Genomic DNA, 23,600 nt, shown 5'->3' with positions numbered 1-23,600 from the left:
AAAATAAAATAATTAAAAAGTGCACGTAGCATCATTCTTCTTTTGTAATGGAAACAACTATACCAAAAAATTATAAGATTACACTGAAAGAGTTCAGGACATGCCAACTCAAAACATGCCGCTTTGGCATAATGATCATTTGGAGTTAAAGGCACTTGAAAAACAGCAGATGCAAGGAGGACACTGACCTTCCTTTTTCTTTCTAAAAGGAGACAACAAAACTTGCATGTGAATGAAGCCCTCCCTACATCCGGGGGAAGAAGCGTGCACAACACCAGAGCCTGAGAGAGGAGGCTGTGGGAAGCTAAACACACAGACCTTGTAAAAATCACTCTCATATCCTGTAAGTCTCCCCAGATATTTATTTTTCCACAACTGCTACTCTTTGTTCAACCTAGTATTTTAGCACCTCGGCAGAGTTACTTCTTTGGGTCTTCATTTTTCTTGTGAGGGCTCCCATGAACACAGAAAAAAATCCATATGCTTTACTCCTGTTAATCTGTCCCACAGTAGTCCCAGTCAGAAACCCTAAGGGGGTAAAGGAAAAATTATACCTCCCCTATAATACCCAAATACTAGTAGTAGTTATCATTGGTGGTAGACATGGGATGTATTTTCTTCTTTGTACTCACATATTTTTGAAAATTTCATAATGAACATATATATGTAATAAAGAATTACTAAATGTATCTTACAGTGTTTTGAAGAGCCTAACTAATGTATATTTCTTAAGCAGCAGGTTTCAAACAATAGAGAACATCAGATCTTACAAGGTACTTATTAAAAAACAGATCCCAGGGCCATACCCTCAGGAATTCTGATTCCTAACAAGTCTTGGATAGACCCAAGTTATCTTAGAGTGCCCTAAATAATTCTGAGGGCTTCCAGGGTGGCTCAGATGGTAAAGAATCTGCCTGCAATGCAGGAGACCTGGGTTCAATCCCTGGGTCAGAAAGATCCCTTGGAGAAGGGAAAGGCTACCCACTCAAGTATTCTGGCCTGGATAATGCCATGGACAGAGGAGCCTGGTGGGCTACAGCCCACTGGGTCGCGAAGAGTCGGACATGACTTAGCAACTACTACACACACTTCTGAAAAGCACTGAAAAGATATGTTAGGACCTGCCTTTTTCAAACAGGAGCAAGGACCTGGGCTCTGGGCACAGCCACCAAGGCGATTAGAGATTCTGGAAGAAATCTGCAACACGTGAGGCTTATACTAGAGGATAAGATTTTAAGCTAAATACTAAAATCCAGTAAAGAACTACATTTAGAATTATTGAGCAGCGAATGCTAATTACTTAAACAAAAGATTCATTTCAAAAGGTACTATGAATACAATGGCCTTTAAGGGCCAAAAAAAGCAACTATCTTCTTGACAAAGGGAACACAAGGAGCAGAGAGCAAAAGGGTAGGGCCACCTTCTGCAGGGAATCTGGACTTCAGAAAGACTCTTGGGGCACATTCCAATGCACTTAGGACCTAAAACCACATGGTCACCCCCGGGTGACCTGAAAGTGCTCCTTGTATCCACAGCCAGCAGCTTCTGACTCCGACCAGCTATTTGAGAAAAGGGCTAGACAAGAGCAGGAGCCTGGCTTATAGCCCATCCAAGAGCTCCAGGCAAACCCAGAGGATGGGGAGGCGTGCAGCAGGAAAGGACGAAGGAATGCCAACCTGGGGGGCAAACGGGGGAATGTGACAGCCCTGGCCGCCACACTCCCAGGGGCTCTGAGAAGCCAGGGCTGGGGGTCCCTGTGCTGTGCTAAGAAACAAGGGTGCAATGCCTGGACGCTCAGCATATGCTCTGAGCTCAGCTCAGTCATCCTCTGCACGAGGAGCACTGGCCTCTGAGATGACAGACGCTGGGCCTTCCTGAAAAATGTCCATTAGGGGTGAGGGTAAAAATGCTCACGCAGACCAGCAGACGTTGATGGCAGGGCGTACAAAGAAAACCACTGGCTAAACAGAGATGTAGTTGAGGAGAAAAGCAGGGGCCTGAATGGATACTTAGCAGTGAACATCTGAGGACTTTTGAAGGTTTTAGGACATTACTTCAGAGGTAAGTGTGTGCTCTTCTGCCTGTCCCGAGCTCCCTGCCTTGCAGATGCCTCTTCTAAGCCAGACTCTGACACTGAGTCACTGATGCTTAGCACTGGGCCTCATAGTCACCATGGCAATAAAAGCCTCACGCCCCATCCTGCCTGGTTCGTAGGGACAAGCCTAGGGGGAGGTGACCCACGGCACTCCCAACAGCCAGGGTTCCCGGGACATGAACGTGCCAGTAATGTCCTGAAGCAATGGGTCCCAAATCCTGTTGAATAGTAGAATCTAATGGGCAGAATTTTTAAACAGTATTTAAATTCTCACCACTCGGCACCAAAAGCAGTCCATCCTAAAGGAAATCAACCCTGAATATTCATTGGAAGGACTGATGCTGGAGCTGAAACTCCAATACTTTGACCACCTCATGCGAAAAGACCCTGATGCTGGGAAAGATTGAAGGCAGGAGAAGGGGACGACAGAGGACGAGATGGTTGGATGGCATCCCCAACTCAATGGACGTGGGTCTGAGTAGGCTCCAGGAGTGGGTGTTAACAGGGGCCTCTGGGGGGAGAGAGATGTTTATTGTCTTGACTGTGGTGATACATTTGCAGGTGTATATGGCAAAACAGACTACACTGTACACTTTAAATACTGTATGTCACTTATACCTCGGTAAAGTTGTTTTTAAAAAATAAAAGTTTAGGCTCTCCAGTCCGAATGAATTGGAATCTCTAGGGATGGAACACAGGAGTCTGTGTTTTAAAACACTGTTGTTGTTATTCAGTCATTAAGTCAGGTCCAACTCTGCAACCGCATGGAAAGCAGCATGTCAGGGTTCCCTGTCCTTCACTATCTCCTGGACTTTGTTCAAGCTCAAGTCCACTGAATTGGTGATGCCATCCCACCATTTTATCTTCTGTTGGCCACTTCTCCTCCTGCCCTCAATCGTTCCCAGCATCAGGGTCTTTTTCAATGAACTGGCTCTTCACATCGGATGGCCAAAGTATTGGAGCTTCAGCATTAGTCCTTCCAATGAATATTCAGGGTTGATTTTCTTTATGATTGACTGGCTTGATCTTCTTGCTGGGACTCATAGAGTCTTCTCCAGCACCACAGTTCAAAGCATCAATTCTTCGGCAGTCAGCCTTCTTTATGGTCCAATTCTCACATCTGTACATGATTACTGGAAAAATCATAGCTTCGACTAGATGGACCATTGTTAGCAAAGTGATGTCTCTGCTTTTTAACATGCTGTCTAGGTTAGTCATAGCTTTTTTTCTAAGGAGCAAGCATCTCTTAATTTCGCAGCTGTAGTCACCATCCACAGTGATTCTGGAGCCCAAGAAAATAAAATCTGCCACTGCTTCCACTTTTTCCCTATCTTTTGCCATGAAGTGATGGGACTGGATGCCAGGATCTTAATTTTTTGAAAGCTGAGTTTTAAGCCAGCTTTTTCACTCTCTACTTTCACCTTCATCAAGTGGCTCTTTAGTTCCTCTTCACTTTCTGCCATTAGAGTGGTATCATCTGCATATCTGAGGTTGTTGATATTTCTCCCAGCAATCTTGATTTCAGCTTGTGATTCATCCAATCTGGCATTTCGCATGATGTACTCTGCATATAAGTTAAATAAGCAGGGTGACAATATACAGCCTCATCATACTCCTTTTCCAATTTGGAACTAGTCTGTTGTTCCATGTCCGATTCTAACTGTTGCCTCGATTCTAACTGTTGCCTCTTGACCTGCGTACAGGTTTCTCAGGAGGCAGTTAAGGTGGTCTGGTATCACCATCTCTTGACAGGTTTCTCAGGAGGCAGTTAAGGATGGTCTGGTATCCCATCTCTTGACAGGTTTCTCAGGAGGCAGTTAAGGTGGTCTGGTATCCCATCTCTTGAAGAATTTTCCACAGTTTGCTGTGATTCACACAGTCACACAGTGCACAGTCACTTTAGTGCAGTCAATGAAGTAGAAGTAGATGTTTTTCTGGAACTCCCTTCCTTTTTCTATGATCCAGGGGATGCTAGCAATTTGATCTCTGGTTCTTCTGCCTTTTCTAAATCCAGCTTGTACATCTGGAAGTTCTTGGTTCATGTACTAATGAAGCCTAGCTTGAAGAATTTTGAGCATTACCTTGCTAGGATGTGAAATGAGCGCAGGTTCAAAAGCCTGGACTGTAGTTAATCCAACGTGCAAGTGTGGTCAGTCATGTCCGACTCTTTGCAACGCCATGCACTGTGGCCTGCCAGGCTCCTCTCTCCATGGGATTCTCTGGGCAAGAATACTGCAGTGGGTTGCCATTCCCTTCTCCAGGGGATCTTCCCAACCCAGGGATCGAACCTGCATCTCCCACATTGCCAGGTGGATTCTTTACCACTGAGTAGCGCTACAACAAACCTACTCCCCCTTTCTTTTTAAAAACAGTATTTTATTAAAAAGTGTATTTTTAAAGGCAACTCACATGATTCTGATGCAGGCAGTGACTGCCAGATGTTTGGAAACTGCTATCCAAGACACCCCCTGCATCTTGGTTTGGTATTTAAATGGTGAGTTATTTCATATTTAAAAAGAATCTGGGGGGAAAATTGTACAATTGTACAAGGGGGAAAAAGCACGCCCCAAGGTAGAAATAAGTCCTTGACATATTGTCAGGTGGGAAAAAAAATTAGGCTATAAGAGTAAGAAGAAAATAAATCAATCTATTTCTATAATTATGATCTCTATCTATATCTTTAACTACTACTTTTTGAAATGACATGCAGCCAGAAACAGTACAATGCAGAGACATTTCATATCCCTGGGTACACATTTTCTCCGTGGGGGATTACAGAATGATATAAGAGAAACCTTATTATAGCCATATGTAATTTATACATTTTCTAGAATAAACATTGGAGAAGGCGATGGCACCCCACTCCAGTACTCTTGCCTGGAAAATCCCATGGACGGAGGAGCCTGGTAGGCTGCAGTCCATGGGGTCTCGAAGAGTCGGACACGACTGAGTGACTTCACTTTCACTTTTCACTTTCATGCATTGGAGAAGGAAATGGCAACCCACTCCAGTGTTCTTGCCTGGAGAATCCCAGGGACGGGGGAGCCTGGTGGGCTGCCGTCTATAAGGTTGCATAGAGTCGGACACTACTGAAGTGACTTAGCAGCAGTAGCAGCAGGAGAATAAACATGCATATTTTTGTGATATGTGATCATTCAATCAAAAGTCTATATTAAAACTCAGTGACTCTCATTTATATCCATGATTGATTTAGCTGCTCATCCACTGATGTTTCAGGTAAACTGTGTTCATGGGTTAATGCTGAAATGCTCCGTGTGCTGAGCTGCATAGTCATGTCCGACTCTTTGTGACCCTGTGGACTGTAGCCCACCAGGCTTGTCTGTCCATGGGGATCCTCCAGGCAAGAATACTGAAGTGGGTTGCCATGCCCTTCTCCAGGGGATCTTTCCAACTCAGGGATCGAACCTGTGTCTCCTGCAACAGCAGGCAGATTCTTTACCACTGAGCCACCAGGGGAGCCCTCAATAGCTGTTTGGTGAATCTGCATGTAATGCAGTCTCCCCAAGGAAGGATAACACAGACAACGCTTACACAGTGACAAGAGCCCAGGGCACTGGAAGAAAGGCAGCCCAGATGTGTGAGCAGACTTTCTGTTTCTTAGAATGCACAGAGCTTTCCAATGCTGATTTTCTACAACCTCCCACCACGCTCCTGAAAGGCCTACCTGGAGCCAGTGTATCATGTTTTGCACAGAAGTTCCGGCAGGATTGTGTGTTGCATACACAGCCACTCTAGACTGCAAAATAAATATGTGGAAATAAAGAATGAAAATAGCATGAAGGAGGCATTGATATTAAACACAGTTCATACTGGGAAGCATTAAAAACTACAGAGCCATAACCTCAAATACATGAGATTGAGAACCAGAAAAAATTCTTTGACCACAAGTATTAATACATCCTATAAAAATATGCATAATCACACACACACAAAGGAAATACATAAAAAAATAAAAAATAAATAAATAAATTAAAAAAAAAAGGAAATACAGCAACATTGCAACTGTGGTGCTTACCAGCTGAGATTACTGGTCATTTCTATTTTCTTCTGCATGTTTTTCTGAATTTCCAAAGTTTTCTATGACAATCACACCCTGCTTTTTATTCATCAGAAAAATCAACATCCCTTAAAAATGTCCTTGAGTCTCCACTTCAGAATTTTAAAACTTATTTTCAAACTATAACTCAATAAATTACAAATGTAACTTGTAATTACAATACATCAGCACATTGCTGGCCAAGGGTTTACATTTTATAAAATAAATAAGTAAATGTATATAAATGGGTGTTTGTGTATCAGTGGACATTCCAAAAGTTAAACACAGCTAAATGTGTCTATTATTTTAAAGAAAAAATTCCTTAAAAAATATAAATATCAGAATTTAGATGATGAGCAATCTCCTCATTGCATAGTTTTCACACAGGTGCAAGGCAGGAACCCGACAAGCACTGGCCAGAGGCTGGCCGCAGATGGTGCTTCAGGCACCTGCCAAGGTGGCTTCTCGTGCCTCTGCAATGAGATTCTTGAGAGCTCTACTGAGGTCACTCCTGCCTCTCCCACATCCTCCAACACAAAGACACATATTCACAGATAAAATAAAATCTCTGAAAGTTTAAAGCAAGTGTTATTGTAAACATACATACCATATTCAAATTTCTCTCATTAAATCCACACAGAACAAAAAAGACATTTCCGCAAAGCTCCTTCAGAATGACGTGAGTGCACATATGGGTACTCAGCCACTTCAAAAATGTATTCTGTGGAAAAAATTCTTTGATCCCAAATAAATCCTATAAAATAAAAAGACTGTCTCAGCATTTCATTATGATGTAGCGGCCTCCATGTCCCGCCTCACAAGCAGATACATGCCACCTATCTCCACAGAGGGACTCAGACGAGAAAGGGCAACCAGTCATGCAAACCAGGATTCCTGGGTGATGTGCTTACTAAGGCAACAGCAGATGTGACACGTGTGAAAGTCTCAAATGCAAACATGAAGGCAGCGAATCAAATAGGTCCACAGAAGGCTTTTACAGAGGGAAAGGGCCTGAATGATCCCTCATCCCAGGGCCATCCCCAGAAGGTTTCATCTGATGTTGATAGATGGCTAGTGACTTCTGAGAAACAGATGAAACTGTAATTGGTCAGCAATGTGTTTCCTTAGAACACATATGTCTAATCCAATTCTACTGGCCAGTGCGCCAAATCCTGCCCACTCCTTTTGGGGGCTTTTTAATATTTGATATAAAATTTACCATTTGAACCATTTTTCAGTGTTCAGTTCCGCATCAGTACATTCACAGTGTTGTGTGACCATCACCACTATCGGTCTTCAGAATTCTTTTAGCATCTCGGACTGAAACTCTGTACCCATTAAGCAATAAAGCCCCATGCCTCCTCTGTCAGCATGCCGTTTTTATAAAGCTTTATGAGAACACAGCTGAGCTTATCTCTTTACACACTGTCTCACATAATAATGGCAGAGCTCGGTGGTTGCAATGGCAATGATGTGACCCATAAAGCCAAAAATATTTACAGAAAATGTTTGCTGACTCCTCGTGTACAGCAGGCTTGATCAATGGCCCCTGGACCTGTGCTCAAGTATTTCTGGGGTAATCACCATGCCTTCCAGGCAGATCTTCACAGATGTACATACCATGAAACAGGAAAAAGATCTTCCTTATAGTGAACTCAAAGTATCTCCTTGTAATTTACACTTTTGCTAATGCCTATCCAGAAGGATAAGCAGAATGAAAAATTCAAATGCTTGTAAAGGCAGTTTTATGGGTTGAATTGTGTCCCTTCCCCAAAAGACATTCCTTTTATCTCACTATGTGACATATTTGGAAATAGGGTCTTTATCAAGGTACTCGAGTTACACAGTTGCATACGTTAAAAAAATATGTTTCTCTCTGGACCTATACAGGTATGTAAATTCACCCACAAGGTCCATAGGAAAAGACCCCAAACTGAGCACCATGAGGAAAGTACTAGGAGAAGCCTTGGTAGTTGAAGGTACTTTGTAATCTCTAATTGTTTATAATGAAAACTGAAGCTTCTATTATCCAAGGTACTTAAAATAAATCTGGTTAGAGGGACCCATGTCTTATCTGCCTGTCTGACCACTGGTACAGAGAATCTGGGTTCTGAGGTCAGAGGAGGGTCTGTATGTCCTGTGAACATACTTCTTAAATGGCCAAGAGATATGTATACATTAAGGGTATATTCCTGTATGGGGTTTCAAATGTGTGTGTATTAATGTATCATGTCCAGAATATAGATAGTGCATCTGGCCTCAGCTGGTTCTCAACTTCTCATAAAAATTACTGCCTCCCTGAGTACAGCTTGGGGGCTTCACGCATTGATCTCTGATGACGTTATCAGCCCGCGCATAGGGGTCATATAATAAAATATAATAGGAACTGTGTCTTTAGATCACCATCAGTGTGGCCAACGTCAGGCACGTGGACGCTCCCATCTCCCACTTCCTGCCTATTCCTCTACGCTCAGGCCCATCCTATGGAATAGAGGGCAACTTTAAGGAGGTTTAAGCTGCCTTTCTCCTGGTCTTCCTCGTGCTCTCTTTCTTGGCAGGTAGGGCGCTGCACTGATATGTTAACCATGAGAAAAGGAGGCTCCAGTGTAGAGTTAAGGATACCTTCCCTGACTCCCTAGGATCTGGAAGTAGGGGTGAAGCAGGGAAGAAAAATCATGGAAAGAAGGAAACCCGCTACTCCATTGGTGGGGGAGGAAGACACATTCTTCCACTAAAGGCCAGTTCTTCAGCACCAAAGGAAATCTGTGAAGGAAGGGAGTGGGGGTGGGGTGGGTCCAAATACCTTGAGAAAAAGTTCTGGAATTTGTGCTAATTTAACTACAGGACCAGTCATGAACTTGGTTGAAGCCACAGGAGCCAGGGCAAAAAACATTTTAATCTTTTTGGCCAGCTCGGGGATCCGTGAAAACGCTATAAAACCTGTGAGAACAAAAGGAAAAGAACAGAATTCCATCTTCCAGGACTTCCCTCTGCAAAGGCAAGGCTGGGCGTGCATGCTGCCCTCTAGTGGCACCTTGAGAACCATGCAAATAATAGTGAAGGTCGTTCAGGTTGTTGTGCCCGATTCTTTGCAACCCCATGGACTATACAGTCCATGGAATTCTCCGGGCCAGAATACTGGAGTGGATAGCCGATCCCTTCTCTGAGGATCTTCCCAACTCAGGGACCAAACCCAGATCTCCCACACTGGGCTTCCCTGGTAGCTCAGCTGGTAAAGAATCCACCTGAAATGCAGGAGACCCCGGTTCAATTCCTGGGTCAGGAAGATCTGCTGGAGAAGGGATAGGCTGCCCACTCCAGTATTCTTGGGCTTCCCTGGTGGCTCAGCTGGTAAAGAATCTGCCTGCAATGTGGGACACCTGGATTTGATCCCTGGGCTGGGAAGATACCCTGGAGAAGGGAACAGCTAGCTACCCACTCCAGTATTCTGGCCTGGAGAATTCCTTGGACTGTATGGTCCATGGGGTTGAGAGTTAGACATGACTGAGTGACGTTCACTTTCACTAGATACTGAGTATGGTTCCCTGTGCTATACAGTAGGTCCTTGTTGATTATCTATGCAAGCGATGCCAGGAAGCAAAACTCTAGAAATGAGGGCCTCTGAAAGCCTATGTAGCTTCCCAGGTGGCACAGTGGTAAAGAATCTGCCTGCCAACGCAAGAGACTCCAGAGACACGGGTTCGATCCCTGGGTTGGGAAGATCCCCTGGAGAACGGAATGGCTACCTACCGACTCCAGTATTCTAGCCTGGAAAATTCCATGGTCAGAGGAGCCTGGAGGGCTTACAGTCCATGGGGTTGCTAAGATTTGGACACGACTGAGCACACATGCACACACAGACACCTACGTGTGCACACACTGAGTTTGGTTAAATCAGTAAATCAAGTATTTGTTAAGTGCTTGTTTCGATTTTCAACCTAGATATACACTGGAAGAAATCCAAGTTGCTAGAACCAGGAGATGTTTCCCATTCCTTTATGATGTAAGCCAGACTGAAGACTGTATTCGTAATAGCTCCACCCCTGGTCCCCATCCCTTCATCGCTAAGAATGATGTACAAAGGTACTCAAAGCAATCACGATGGACTCAAAAGGAACTCACACATTTAGAATTCTCTAGCTCTAAAATGGAGAAGGCAATGGCACCCCACTCCAGTGTTCTTGCCTGGAGAATCCCAGGGACGGGGGAGCCTGGTGGGTCTATGGGGTCACACAGAGTCAGATACGACTGAAGCAACTTAGCGGCAGCAGCAGCAGCAGCTCTAAAATATCTTTTAGCTTCCTTTTGGGTCACTTCTTGCCTTAAACTTGGCCCCAGAATGTCAACTTTGAAAGCAGTGGAGCAAAGGACACAAATAAACAAGTCAAGGAAGAAGGAATATAGACGAAAAAGCGGTTAAGTCCATTAATAAGAAGAGCAGTTATGTCCATGTCACTTTTTGCTTAAAGGCTCTCAAGCTGGCTAAGAGCGGAGGGGTGGTAATGAGAGCACGGCTGCTTGACCACATATCTGGAGACACTTTAAAGTATTTTTACCTTTCATATCATAGTTTTCTTCTAGAGAAGTATTCTAAGGAGATTGTGTAATAGGAACACAAAGATATTAGTCATAACTTACCCTTAAAGAGGGAATTAAACCAATTATGACACAGGTCTCTAGTCCGTATTCAGGGGAACTCGTTTGCTCAAATTATGGGCAATTCTTTTTTTTCTTGAAACTTTGCTAAATTTTGTTTCTGTTACAATGAACACATATTACTTTTATCATCAGCATAAATTAAAAATGCATGTGACTTTTAAAAACTGTAAATAAAGCATATTATGGCATCCTTATAATTAGTTTAGTCTACTTTACTTTTAAAAATCAGCATATTTCCTTGTTTTCTTTATAAAAGCTCCTACATTTATACAACTCCTTGTTGTCTGTCTGCCCTCTCACATCCCCATAGTATTTAACTAGGAAGATATGTAATATGCGTGTGTGTGCGTGCTCAGTCATGTCCTACTCAGTGGCCCCCTGGACTGTGGCGTGCCAGGCTCCTCTGTCATGGAATTTTCCAGGCAAGAATACTGGAGCGGGTTGCCATTTCCTGCTCCAGGGGATCTTCCTGACTTGAACCCACATCTCTTGTATCTCCTGTTTCTCCTGCATTGGCAGGTGGATTCTTTACCACTAGTGCTACCTGGGAAGCCCCGTAATAGGCTGTGGCTTACATTAATTCCTTCAATCAAGGGAGCCATATACAGCATGTTTACCTATTTACGTTTAAGTCTGAATTTCCAGAGAAGACTTGGTTTTACAAAAATTCTTTGCCCTTTTCACTATTTCTGCTTGGCATTAAAAAACAAACATAAAACTCCATCTGAACTAACCATTTTTTAATATTTCACTTTTAAGGGCAAACACTGTAACGACATTTTATCCACCTTCCGTTTTTACTATATACATACCTATTGTGGTGCCTTGAGAATGACCCACATAATACAGTTGTTCTTGGCCAGTTTTATTCAGAATGAAGTTAATTGAAGCTGGTAGGTCATAATTTGCCATCTCATCAAAACTGTAATCCAAATAAAAGGAAATCTTTCATGGAGACATGGTACACAAATACAACAGAATACAAATAACAAGTGTGTGGGTCTGATGAGTCATTACAAGCTGAACACAGCTGGGTACACCAGCCCTGAGTGCAGAAAACTGAACTTCACCGGATTGCAGAAGCCTCTCTGGGCTTCTTGATACCCATGCCTCCTGAAAATAACTGCTTTCCTCACTTTTCAGAGTGTGATCCATTTTTGAAATTTTCTATGATGGCAGACTTCATCTCTGCCATCGCATATAGCTGTCGGTTGGTGACTGTGTCAATACATCACACTTTATTTGTCCATTCACTGCTGATGGGCATTTGGGAGTTTGCAACTTTTTGCTATTACAAATAATGTAACAACAAATATATTCCTGGACAGGCCTTTGGTAAAAAGCTCTCATTCTTGTGTTTTATGGCCTTGGGTAGGTTCTGGTATTACAAATGGGAAGCAAGCCCGAAGGAGTCCCTGGTGCTGACTTTCTCCAACGCCTGGTTTGGGGACACAGCCCTGAGCCCGTATGCACGCGTGCTGTTACCACCACTCCCAACGTGTCAGGCTCTCTGCCAGTCTCTTTCCAGCTTGCATCTTCTCTGTTAAGCCCCCAGTGACCTTACAAGATAGGTATTTATTATCCCCATTTTACAGACACAGAGCATGCCGCATGCATGCCTAATGTCATGCAGTGATTAACTGGTCCAGCTGGAATTAAAGAGAGAAGAGAACTTCTGGAAATAAGAAAAGTGAAAACTTGGAGGACACGTTTATGAAGGAAAGGAGAAGGTTATGGGACACAATTTACTCAGCAGAACCCACACCACCAGGAATGCCAAAATAACTAAAAACTCCTTACTGAATCTAATCCTTCAATGTAACCATTTATTTATAATTTACATTACTGCTATTTATTAAATTCCTCATATTTGGAGTACACGTTTATGAAGGAAGGGAGAAGGTTAAGGGTAGAACCTTCCATAAACCATCGGTTTCCTGTCATATGGTCTTGAATTCCCCATCTATTAGTCTCCCCAGTGTTTACACTGAGGGTACCAAGGAAATAGACCCCTGCCATAATCGACTCAAAAGATACCTGAAGGCCCAGAATTCATCCTGAGAAACTGAAAGAGTCTTGTGTTTCCGAGACCAGGTGTTTCCCCTGCTGTTCCCCATCCACACGTCAAAACCAGCATCTGCCAGGATGAAGCCCAGGCTGCTGTTGGGCAGGTTTGTGACCCAGTCGCTAGAGTCTGCCAGCAAGCCATGCTGCAGGAACACCACTGGTTTGGGACCTGGAAGGCAATCATGTGTAGAGTTAGCAGCACAAAGCTTCAAAACTGACATGATATCATGCTAACCAGATAAGTCGCAAAAGATCACAAAGCAAATAATGGAACAGAAACAAAAAGACCGAGGTGGTGTTACCATTCAGGGGTAACTGTACTGTACATAATGTGTGAAGAGAGCGTGGGAGCTGTTTTTCTTGGGCACGTGAAGACACTTCTCTCCCATCAAAGGTGTTTTGGTACTGGGCCGTGGGAAAGGGAAAGTGAAAGTTGCTCATCTGTGTCCGACTCTTTGTGACCCCTTGGACTATACAGTCCATAGAATTCTCCAGGCCAGACTGCTAGAGTGGGTAGCCTTTTCCTTCTCCAAGGGATCTTCCCAACCCAGGGATCGAACCCAGGTCTCCCACATTGCAGGCAGATTCTTTACCAGCTGAGCCACAAGGGAAGCCCACGAATGGTTAGCCTATTCCTTCTCCAGTGGATCTTCCTCACCCAGGATTTGAACCGGGGCATCCTGCATTGCAGGTGGATTCTTTACCAACTGAGCTATCACGAAGGTCATGGGAAAGATGATTGGACATTAAAAGACCAGGAAGTCAGGCTGACCAAGGAAAGACCTTAGGGACCAGTGGGGCAGCACTGCCTTGTTCCAAGAGGCTCTGGTGCTGGTCCTCACTAACAGAAGGAGCGTCTGTGCTCGGTGGTGTCTGCTGGGGAGGGTTAAGGGAAGGCAGGAGGTTAGCACACAGGGAGCGAAACTCCTAGCTGCTGGTTCCAACCTGTGCCTCTTCAGACCCTTAATGGAAAACCTGAGGCTGCGTAGTAGCCAACTTCGCAGGGCAGAGTCTTGAGAAAGGAGGATGGGCTCCAGTGGGTGTGGGAGAACTGAGGAGGGGAGAGCAGCATAAAGGGTGGGGCAGCTAGGACTGAGCGGGACGGGGAGGCAGGCGCCAGTTTGTGGGGACCAGGAGTCAGCTCCCTACCTTTTCTTGAGGGAATATTTCAAATGCCTCTGAAATCTCTCTATACTTCCCTCCCTATCCCCCCAGAAGGTTCAAAGGATTTTTGAAACGTCGAGTTGGCAACTTGAAGATATACCAGGAAACTCTTTAAACGCCACCAGTAAATAAGTTCTGGATTCCCACAAGCAATTAGGAGCCACAGATGCTTTTGCAAGAGGTGACCGTGAAGCCCAGAAAAGTGCAGGCTGCCAACTCAGGCATGTGCCCACCACACACGGTGAGCAGAGGGGCCAATTATGGCAGCTAAGGGGCTTTCAACAACATCTGCAAATACTTCTACTGAACCCCGAAGCTGCCATTTACCCCTGTATGAGGCTTACAACGTTCCCAGACCCCTTGCTCTGTAATGTATGGAAGGGTTTCCCAAAACTTGTATTTACCCCACATTTTCAATTTCCATGGACTTGGCCTTGCCTAAAACAACCTCTATTGCAATCCATGGTTAAAAGGAGTCTGTGTGTAACAGAAAAAGAAACAAAGAAAATTGTTTCAAAATGAAACAACCCAGGTACCTGGATTGCAGTTCACTTCAGTTTAGTCGCTGTCATGTCTGACTCTTTGTGACCCCATGAATCGCAGCACGCCAGGCCTCCCTGTCCATCACCATCTCCTGGAGTTCACCCAAACTCATGTCCATCGAGTCGGTGATGCCATCCAGCCATCTCATCCTCTGTCGTCCCCTTCTGCTCCTGCCCCCAATCCTTCCCAGCATCAGAGTCTTTTCCAATGAGTCAACAGGTGGCCAAAGTATTGGATTTTCAGCCTCAGCATCAGTCCTTCCAATGAACACCCAGGACTGGTCTCCTTTAGGATGGACTGACTGGTTGGATCTCCTTGCAGTCCAAGGGACTCTCAAGAGTCTTCTCCAACACCACAGTTCAAAAGCATCAATTCTTCGGCGCTCAGCTTTCTTCACAGTCCAACTCTCACATCCATACATGACCACTGGAAAAACCATAGCCTTGACTATATGGACCTTTATTGGCAAAGTAATATCTCTGCTTTTTAATATGCTGTCTAGGTTGGTCATAACTTTCCTTCCAAGGAGTAAGCATCTTTTAATTTCATGGCTGCAATCACCATCTGCAGTGATTTTGGAGCCTGACACTGTTTCCACTGTTTCCCCATCTATTTTCCATGAAGTGATCAGGCCAGATGCCATGATCTTTGGTTTCTGAATACTGAGCTTTAAGCCAACTTTTTCACTCTCCTCTTTCACTTTCATCAGGAGGCTTTTTAGTTTCTTTTAACTTTCTGCCATAAGGATGGTGTCATCTGCATATCTGAGGTTATTGATATATCTCCCAGCAATCTTGATTTCAGCTTGTGTTTTTTCCAGCCCAGCGTTTCTCACGATGTACTTTGCTGCTGCTACTAAGTCGCTTCAGTCGTGTCCGACTCTGTGCGACCCCATAGACGGCAGCCCACCAGGCTCCCCTGTCCCTGGGATTCTCCAGGCAAGAACACTGGAGTGGGTTGCCATTTCCTTCTCCAATGCAGGAAAGTGAAAAGTGAAAGTGAAGTCGCTCAGTTGTGTCCGACTGCTAGCGACCCCATGGACTGCAGCCCACCAGGCTCCTCCATCCATGGGATTTTCCAGGCAAGAGTACTGGAGTGGGGTGCCATTGCCTTCTCCAGATGTACTCTGCATATAAGTTAAATAAGCAGGGTGACAATATACAGCCTTGACATACTCCTTTTCCTATTTGGAACCAGTCTGTTGTTCCATGTCCAGTTCTAACTGTTGCTTCCTGACCTGCATATAGGTTTCTCAAGAGGCAGGTCAGGTTGTCTGGTATTCCCATCTCTTTCAGAATTTTCCACAGTTTATTGTGATCCACACAGTCAAAGGCTTTGCCATAGTCAATAAAGCAGAAATAGATGTTTTTCTGGAACTCTCTTGCTTTTTCGATGATCCAGCACATGTTGGCAATTTGCTCTCTGCCTTTTCTAAAACCAGCTTGAACATCTGGAAGTTCACGGTTCACGTATTGCTGAAGCCTGGCCTGGAGAATTTTGAGCATTACTTTACTCGCGTGTGAGATGAGTGCAATTGTGCGGTAGTTTGAGCATTCTTTGGCATTTCCTTTCTTTGGGATTGGAATGAAAACTGACCTTTTCCAGTCCTGTGGCCACTGCTGAGTTTTCCAAATGTGCTGGCATATTGAGTGCAGCACTTTCACAGCATCATCTTTCAGGATTTGAAAGAGCTCCACTGAAATTCCATCACCTCCACTAGCTTTGTTCATAATGATGCTTCCTAAGGCTCACTTGACTTCACATTCCAGGATGTCTGGCTCTAGGTGAGTGATCACACCATCGTGATTATCTGGGTCGTGAAGATCTTTTTTGTACAATTCTGTGTATTCTTGCCAACTCTTCTTAATATCTTCTGCTTCTGTTATGTCCATACCATTTCGAGTCCTTTATTGAGCCCATCTTTGCATGAAATGTTCCCTTGGTATCTCTAATTTTCTTGAAGAGATCTCTAGTCTTTCCCATTCTGTTGTTTTCCTCTGTTTCTTTGCATTGATCGCTGAGGAAGCCTTTCTTATCTCTCCTTGCTATTCTTTGGAACTCTGCATTCAAATGGGAATATCTTGTTTTAAGCAGGGGAGGATGTGGTAGAGAAAACTCAGTGACTTGTTAAGATACCTGTCACAGGGGATGGGAGTGGATCAAAGTCAGGTTTTTTTCTAATTCTCTTTCTGTTTTTTAGGGTTCCCCCATCCCTCACTTCAAGCTGGATCCAAAAGCCTAATGAACCACAGATACAAAGGTGAAACCAGACAGGAAGAAAGGAGTGAATCTGATCTTTCAAAGTCAGGTGTTTCCAAATCTGGAGGATCTGGGCCAAGAACTGCAAAGGGGAGGGCAGACCCCACAGCTTTCTCCTGGGAAATGCCAACAGGGGAGGAAAGGGGCTGGCATGGAGAAGCACATGGTTGAGAAACGGCTCCGCCTGACAGCAACCTCAAGCCTCTCAGCTATGTCCTTTTCAATCATTTGAGGAATGTTCACTGAGAGTTTCACTGGATAATAAGCAAAGCACTGGAAGTAAAAAAAAAAAAAAAAAAACAACAACAAAAAAACATCAAGTGATTCAAAACACACATTACATTTTCTGTCCTGGTACGTACTCTGTGGCAGTCACTGAGCTAGCTTCAGGGATAAGAAAGTGGGTAAGCAGTGCTCCCTTCTCCATGGAGCTTCATTCTAGTCAAGGAGACAGACACGATTACCCTCCAGCCCAGTGTGGAAGGGGCTAGACTACCACACAGTAAAACTCAGAGGAAAGATAAATTTCACTCCACCAGGCGAGGAAGAGTTGAGACAAATCTCAAGTGACAGACAGACTCCCCACAAAGGGCTCAGCCGCGTGGATCTGCAGAGACCTGACATTGTATCCGGGGCCTCAGCCAGACGGGACCCCAGAGGGCACTGTAAAAGCGCTGAATCACAGGGGTTTGGGGAACCACTGGCAGGGTGTGGTGCCTTATCTGATCTGGGCACAGAGGCGATATGAAGGACTTCCTTCAGGGGCGCATATCCTTGCACGTGGGGCCAGCTCCCCTTCCTCCCAGAACGAAAGGGGCCTCCGAGGAAGAAGCCACAGAGAATATACCCCACTGGGCTTCCCATGCCTGTGACTCCAGGAGACATGGTGGGCCACCAACAAAGAGAAAATACTAACAAACCCAGGCCTGGGGTGGAAAATACGTGCTGAACTGCCTGTCCCTTCCCTCTGACATTTAGCGAATGCAAAACGGCAGCAGAACAGACAAGGGCACTGTGACAGGCCTACCCACCTGTCTGCCAGCTTCTCCTACCTGCTCCTACCTGGCTCCCATGAGATGGGGCAGGCGGAGGAAGGAAGGCACGATGTCATCTCCTCCAACCCGCCACCAGTCAAGGATTTGCTGGAAAAAGAAGTTTCTCTCCAGGAGGGTTAAGCCTACTGTCATTCTCATCTTCCAGTGAATTACTTTAATCGGATTTCTCTTCATCCTGCTGAGAGAAGCTAACTGAAGTAACAGCTAGCTATTACTGTGCACCCCTCTGTACACAGGCGATTCTCCCAAGGACCAGCCTATCCACGCATGCCAGCACCTGCAGCCTGGTCTGTCTGAGCAACAGACCAACACAGCGGGACAAGGGCTGTCTTTCCTGAAGAGCCCTACTGTGAGTTTGTCCAAACTGGCCGTATGAGGGCTGCAGGCTGAGGAAAAGGCCTCCGGGCACCTTTAGCCCAGAGAGGGTGAGTGACTTTATCGGTTACCTACGTAGTCAGCACAGAGCCAGCAAAGAGATGCAGTCCCGTGATGGCCCTGATAGGGCCAAACGTGGGTGGGAGCCCAGAAGGGATTACTCAGGCTTCAAAAATGAATCTGCTGAGCCCACAGCCTCACAAGACGAAGATGACTGGGTGCCTACAGAAGTTCCTCCCACCTCCCAAGGCACTGGCCTTCTCTACCAGGGCAGTGTGCCTCCACCACACTGGAAAATGCTGTGAGAACTCAGCTGAGGTCCAATGAAGAACTGAAAGGAGGAGGTGGAGGAGCAGATCACAAAGATCAGGACATTGGCATGAAACAGACTGTGGTTCTTACTGGGTATGAAGCCCTATAGGATTTACTCAATCTCTCTGGAATATAGATGTTCTTATCTAAAGTGGGGGATGACACAGTGGTTGATAAATAATAGTGACTCATAATAATAATACTAATAAATGTACTACTGTAATTAATTATTATTAGAACAGCTCTGTGAAGAAAGACAACATGAACAGGCATTCTTTGGCCACGGTAACGTCATCTCAGTTACAGTAGGAGTGAGAGAGTCATTTCCTAGGCAGGTTGATAGGAAATCTAGGGGTCCCCAAGGAGAGAGGGGTCTGGAATTCTCAAGGAGGAAGAAAGGACAAACTTTTCACAGTCTTTGTAGACCAGGACCTGGGGACTGGAGTCGATGAAAATGAGAGGGTAACAGGCAGGAAGGCCAGGGGTCTCCAAATGGAGGAAATAGCCTGCAAGTGTCAGACATTTTTATCTCTTTTAAGGGGCAGGAGGAAACAAACTAGCAATATTTTTTCCTTCTCTATACAAATTTAAAGGGAGGTTTCTCTTAAAATACTGTGTTGCCATAATGACACCCGATTTCCCCTGAAGTTAGCTATTCTTGAGCCTAGAGATAACCAATGCCTTTTTCTTATGGAAATGTTCGTCTTAAGCTATGCTAATGTACTATGCCTTTACCCCAAACTCTGTCTCCAAGTAGGTTCCGCCTCTTGGCCCAGAACCTACTTGACAAACCAGTAAGTTATACTCAGATATTGTTCCCCTAATCTATGTAAATGAAACTATTTGTATGGTGGTCTGCCCTTCTTCAAGATTCAAGTTAATCATTTTATGGCCCAGGATAAACCATTTGGCGCCAAGATTATCCCAAAATGCATCTTATGCGTGAGGGGCCTGGTGCCATTCTGAATTTTAAGACATTCCTTTCTTTCATTAACAGACTGCTAGTGACTATATAACATCCAGCTGAAGACTAGCAGGGGGGTACTCTTTCTGTCCCCTTCTGATGCCTATGTCAGAAGCTTTTTCTGTCTCCTTTATACTTTAATAAAACTTTATTACACAAAAGCTCTGAGTGATCAAGCCTCGTCTCTGGCCCCGGATTGAATTCTTCTCCTCCGGGGGCCAAGAATCCCGGTGCAGTCCCGTGATTCAACAACAACCTTTCAGGAGCGCACTAAGTGTTGACTGGGTCAGGCACCATGCTACATGCACCATCTCAGATAAGAAACCATGCATCTTGCTGAGCTGGGGCAGCAGACTACACGGTGGCCATCAAAGATGTTGTGTTGTCTAGTCACTAAGTTGTGTCTGACTCTTTTGAGATCCCATGGACCATAGTTGGCCAGGCTCCTCTGTCCATGGGATTTTCTAGGCAAAAATATTGGAGTGGGTTGCCATTTCCTTCTCCAGGGGATCTTCCCAACCCAGGGATCAAACCCACATCTCCTGAATTGGCAGGTGGATTCTTCACCACTGAGCCACTGGGGAAACCCATTCCCAATTCCTGGAACCTGTGAACATGTTACCTCATGTGGCAAAAGGAACTTTGCAGATGTGATTAAGAATCTTAAGATGGGGTATCATCCTGGGTTATCCAGTAGCCCCAATAAGGGGGGTAGCTTCCAGATGCTGGAAAAGGCAAGAAAAGGGATCTTTCCCAAGTGCCTCCAGCAGGCAGCCCTACCTTGATCTTAGGACTTGCGACCTGCAGAACAGTAAGATAAAAAAATCTGTGCTGTTTTAAGCCACTAAGTTTGTGGTGGTTTGTTACAGCAGCAATAGGAATTTAAGGAAATAGTTGGGTACTAGCTTTTACCCTCATTTTTCAGATAAGAACTCTGAGATACAGTGTAGCTAAGTTATCTGTGCAGAGTTACGCAGCTGGAAATCCCAGATCAGGGCTCTCTGCAAACCCATGGACTGTAGCCTGCCAAGCTCCTCTGTCCATGGGGTTTTCCAGGCAAGAATACTGGAGTGGGTTCCCATTCCCTCCTCCAGGGGATCTTCCCAACCCAGAGACTGAACCCAGGTCTCCTACATTACAGGCAGATTCTTTAAAGTCTGAGCCACTAGGGAAGTCACTGCACTCACATTTCACAGTCACCCTGCTAGAAAGGTCATGACCCTCAGCAGGAAGGAACACAACAGTGCTGGGATCACAGAGCAGGGAAGAAAAATACCCCGTCCTCAGGGCGCCTCTCTCCCCAGCAGTAGCCATGGTCACGATGATTGCTAAGCAACAAGAAGGCAGAAACCATTCTGTCTCATCCACTGCAGCATCTGTGGCACCTGATGCTGAGTCTGCCATGTGGTGCTCACAGCAGGGAAATTTGATAAATAAATGCAATAGTGAAGGAATGAAGAAAGGAAAGGAAAGAAAAACAAAACAGTGCATACTCAAAGCTACGGATTTTCCAGTAGTCACATATGGATGTGACAGCTGGAACATAAAGAAGGCTGAGCTCTGAAGAAATGATGCTTTTGAATTGTGGTGCTGGAGAAGACTTTGATATTCTTTTGGACTGCAAGGAGATCAAGCTGGTCAATCCTAAATGAAATCAACCCTGAATATTAACTGGAAGGACTATAGCTGGAGCTCCAATACTTTGGCCACCTGAAGCGAAGAGCCAACTCGTTGGAAAAGACCCTGATGGTGGGAATGACTGAAGGCAGGAGGAGAAAAGGGTGACAGAGGATGAGATGGTTAGACAGCATCACCAACTCAATGAACATGAATTTGAGCAAACTCCAGAAGATAGTGGAGGATAGGGAAGCCTGGCATGCTACAGTCCATGAGGTGGCAAAGAGTCAGACACAATTTAGCAACAGAGCAAGAACAACAAATTCACACACACACAGTTACACCATGTGCACTTTCCAGGGCACAGCCTTCATTAGAGCTTACTATGTACCCACGATGGTGCTAGACCATTTATGTTACTCTTCCCGCATTATAGATGGGGTCTCTGAGGCATAGAAAAAAAGAAATAATTTGCCCCAGGATGCAGATACAATTAGTATATGGTGGAGCTGGGAACCGTGTGATCACGTGACATTAAAGTGCCCATTATCTCCATGCCAAACTGCCTTTCTGCTTTCCATGCCCTTCTCTGTTACCACAGCCTACCTTTAAACAGAGGTGCCGTGCCTCTGAGCTCAGGAGGATCCTACCCCGCTGTGGTCATCATAAAGTGTAGATGCTTCGGTCAACCCAGGCCCCAGGAGGACCAGGACTGCACTAACAGGCAGACTAAAGCCCTGGACCGGACAGATTATCAAGTAATCAGAAAAGGTCTGGGCCCTCCGACAGCTCACAGTTTAGTGGGGAAGCCAGAGATTACAAGCATCATCACCCACATAAGCTAAGCTAAGCTAAGTCACTTCAGTCGTGTCCGACTCTGTGCGACCCCATAGACGGCAGCCCACCAGGCTCCCCTGTCCCTGGGATTCTCCAGGCAAGAACACTGGAGTGGGTTGCCATTTCCTTCTCCAATGCAGGAAAGTGAAAAGTGAAAGTGAAGTCGCTCAGTCGTGTCTGACTCTTAGTGACCCCATGGACTGCAGCCTACCAGGCTCCTCCGCTCATGGGACTTTCCAGGCAAGAGTACTGGAGTAGGGTGCCACTGCCTTCTCCGCACCCCCATAATACACTATTATTTATTGTCTTAACTGTCTTAACTGCTGTGAGGGAAACACACAGAGAGCTATGAGAATGTGTAGCCAGAGGCCTGACTGGGTGTGAGTGGCTGGGGAATTCCTCCCTGATACAACACTGAGGTTAGACAGGAGGAAGACAGGGAGTCCAGGGGAAGAAGGGGTGCTGAGCCAAGCATCTCCTCTTTCACTCTGACTCTCTGCTCCTGGCCCCAATCTGCAAATACAAAAGAAAACTGCTGTGCAGCTGACACTGCCCCGCGGCACTCAGTTAGGCAGAGGGTCTGAACACAGCCCCACACCCAGTGCGTCATCAAGGTCCCAGGGCATGAGCTCAGAGAGCCAGAGTCAACACGTCCAGGCACTGCCTAATGGCCCTACGTCTTCCCAATGCCACCCCGGGGGGAGGAATTGCATCCTAGTTGATCAAGGCCTCTGTTTAGCTTGGCAGGGCACTGCATTTTGGAAATGGTTTCCTTAGGAATCACATATAAGAACAGAAAATTCAGAAATTGGATGGAATCCTAAAACATATAACCAAAATTAATTAAAAAAAAAAAAAACACAGGCTGATGGACTTTTCCTGCAAAACCTAACTCACAAGTCAGGTTGTGTATTTTCAATTATAACTCAAAAAGTACAATGGGCAACCCCTGAGGAGTTTTACCAAGGCAAAGTTCAGAAAGCCTGTTTCTTCACTAAGACAATTACACTCCAGAATGCACTTCACTCATCAAGCCAGTAGAACCACCGCTTTTCAGATATGAATTTTCACTGTTGGTACTTTATCTGATGGCTGCTTTAGTTTACAGTTTATTTCGCAGTTAAGCAAGAAGTCTGCCTCACTGATATTGTTGCTATTTTACCTATTTGGGACAAGGCCTTTATTTCTGTGTCGTAGCCAAATAAAATAAATATTTTGACTCCCATAGATCCAACTTGCTCATTACTTATTAAACACATAAGGTCACACACTCCGGCTCAAAGAATACTGAACTGGAATCAGACTGGCTGGACCACTAGACTTTGATGTAAAGCAAATTCCTTTCCCTCATTGAACCTAACTGTTCTGCCCAGTAAAATGAGGGTGCACTGTTCTAGAACCCGAGTTCCCAAACCCTAGGATTTTACCTTGGAATCCACTAGGGAGTTATGTTAAAAATGCAAGCTCTCCAAATCCTCGGTTCAGGCAGGACTCTGAGATCCTTCCAGTGCCAGCATCCCATGACTTTCTGAAATAAGGCTCAGGAGATGAAAATATGACCACTTCCCTATAAAGGATGAATTTTTGAATTTCAAT

The 23,600-nt window shown here is 45.1% G+C and overlaps 1 protein-coding gene across 2 annotated transcripts in view; it reads right to left on the bottom strand.

Moving 5' to 3' along the window:
* The window catches only part of LIPA (lipase A, lysosomal acid type), a 128,903-nt gene that overhangs the window by 5,473 nt on the left and 99,830 nt on the right, over positions 1-23,600 (bottom strand). For both annotated transcript variants that reach the window (XM_027528938.1, XM_027528937.1), the window contains exons 4-8: positions 12,849-13,047; positions 11,624-11,733; positions 8,956-9,092; positions 6,760-6,906; positions 5,781-5,852 (exon numbers count right to left, since the gene is read on the bottom strand). In XM_027528938.1, coding sequence (XP_027384739.1) covers positions 5,781-5,852; positions 6,760-6,906; positions 8,956-9,092; positions 11,624-11,733; positions 12,849-13,047 — 665 coding nt within the window. The remainder of the gene's footprint in view (positions 1-5,780; positions 5,853-6,759; positions 6,907-8,955; positions 9,093-11,623; positions 11,734-12,848; positions 13,048-23,600) is intronic.

This window comes from Bos indicus x Bos taurus, chromosome 26 (genome assembly GCF_003369695.1).
Source record: "Bos indicus x Bos taurus breed Angus x Brahman F1 hybrid chromosome 26, Bos_hybrid_MaternalHap_v2.0, whole genome shotgun sequence".
Taxonomy (NCBI): domain Eukaryota; kingdom Metazoa; phylum Chordata; class Mammalia; order Artiodactyla; family Bovidae; genus Bos; species Bos indicus x Bos taurus.
Note: the sequence above shows the minus strand (reverse complement) of the source record. Positions and strands in the feature narration are given on the sequence as shown.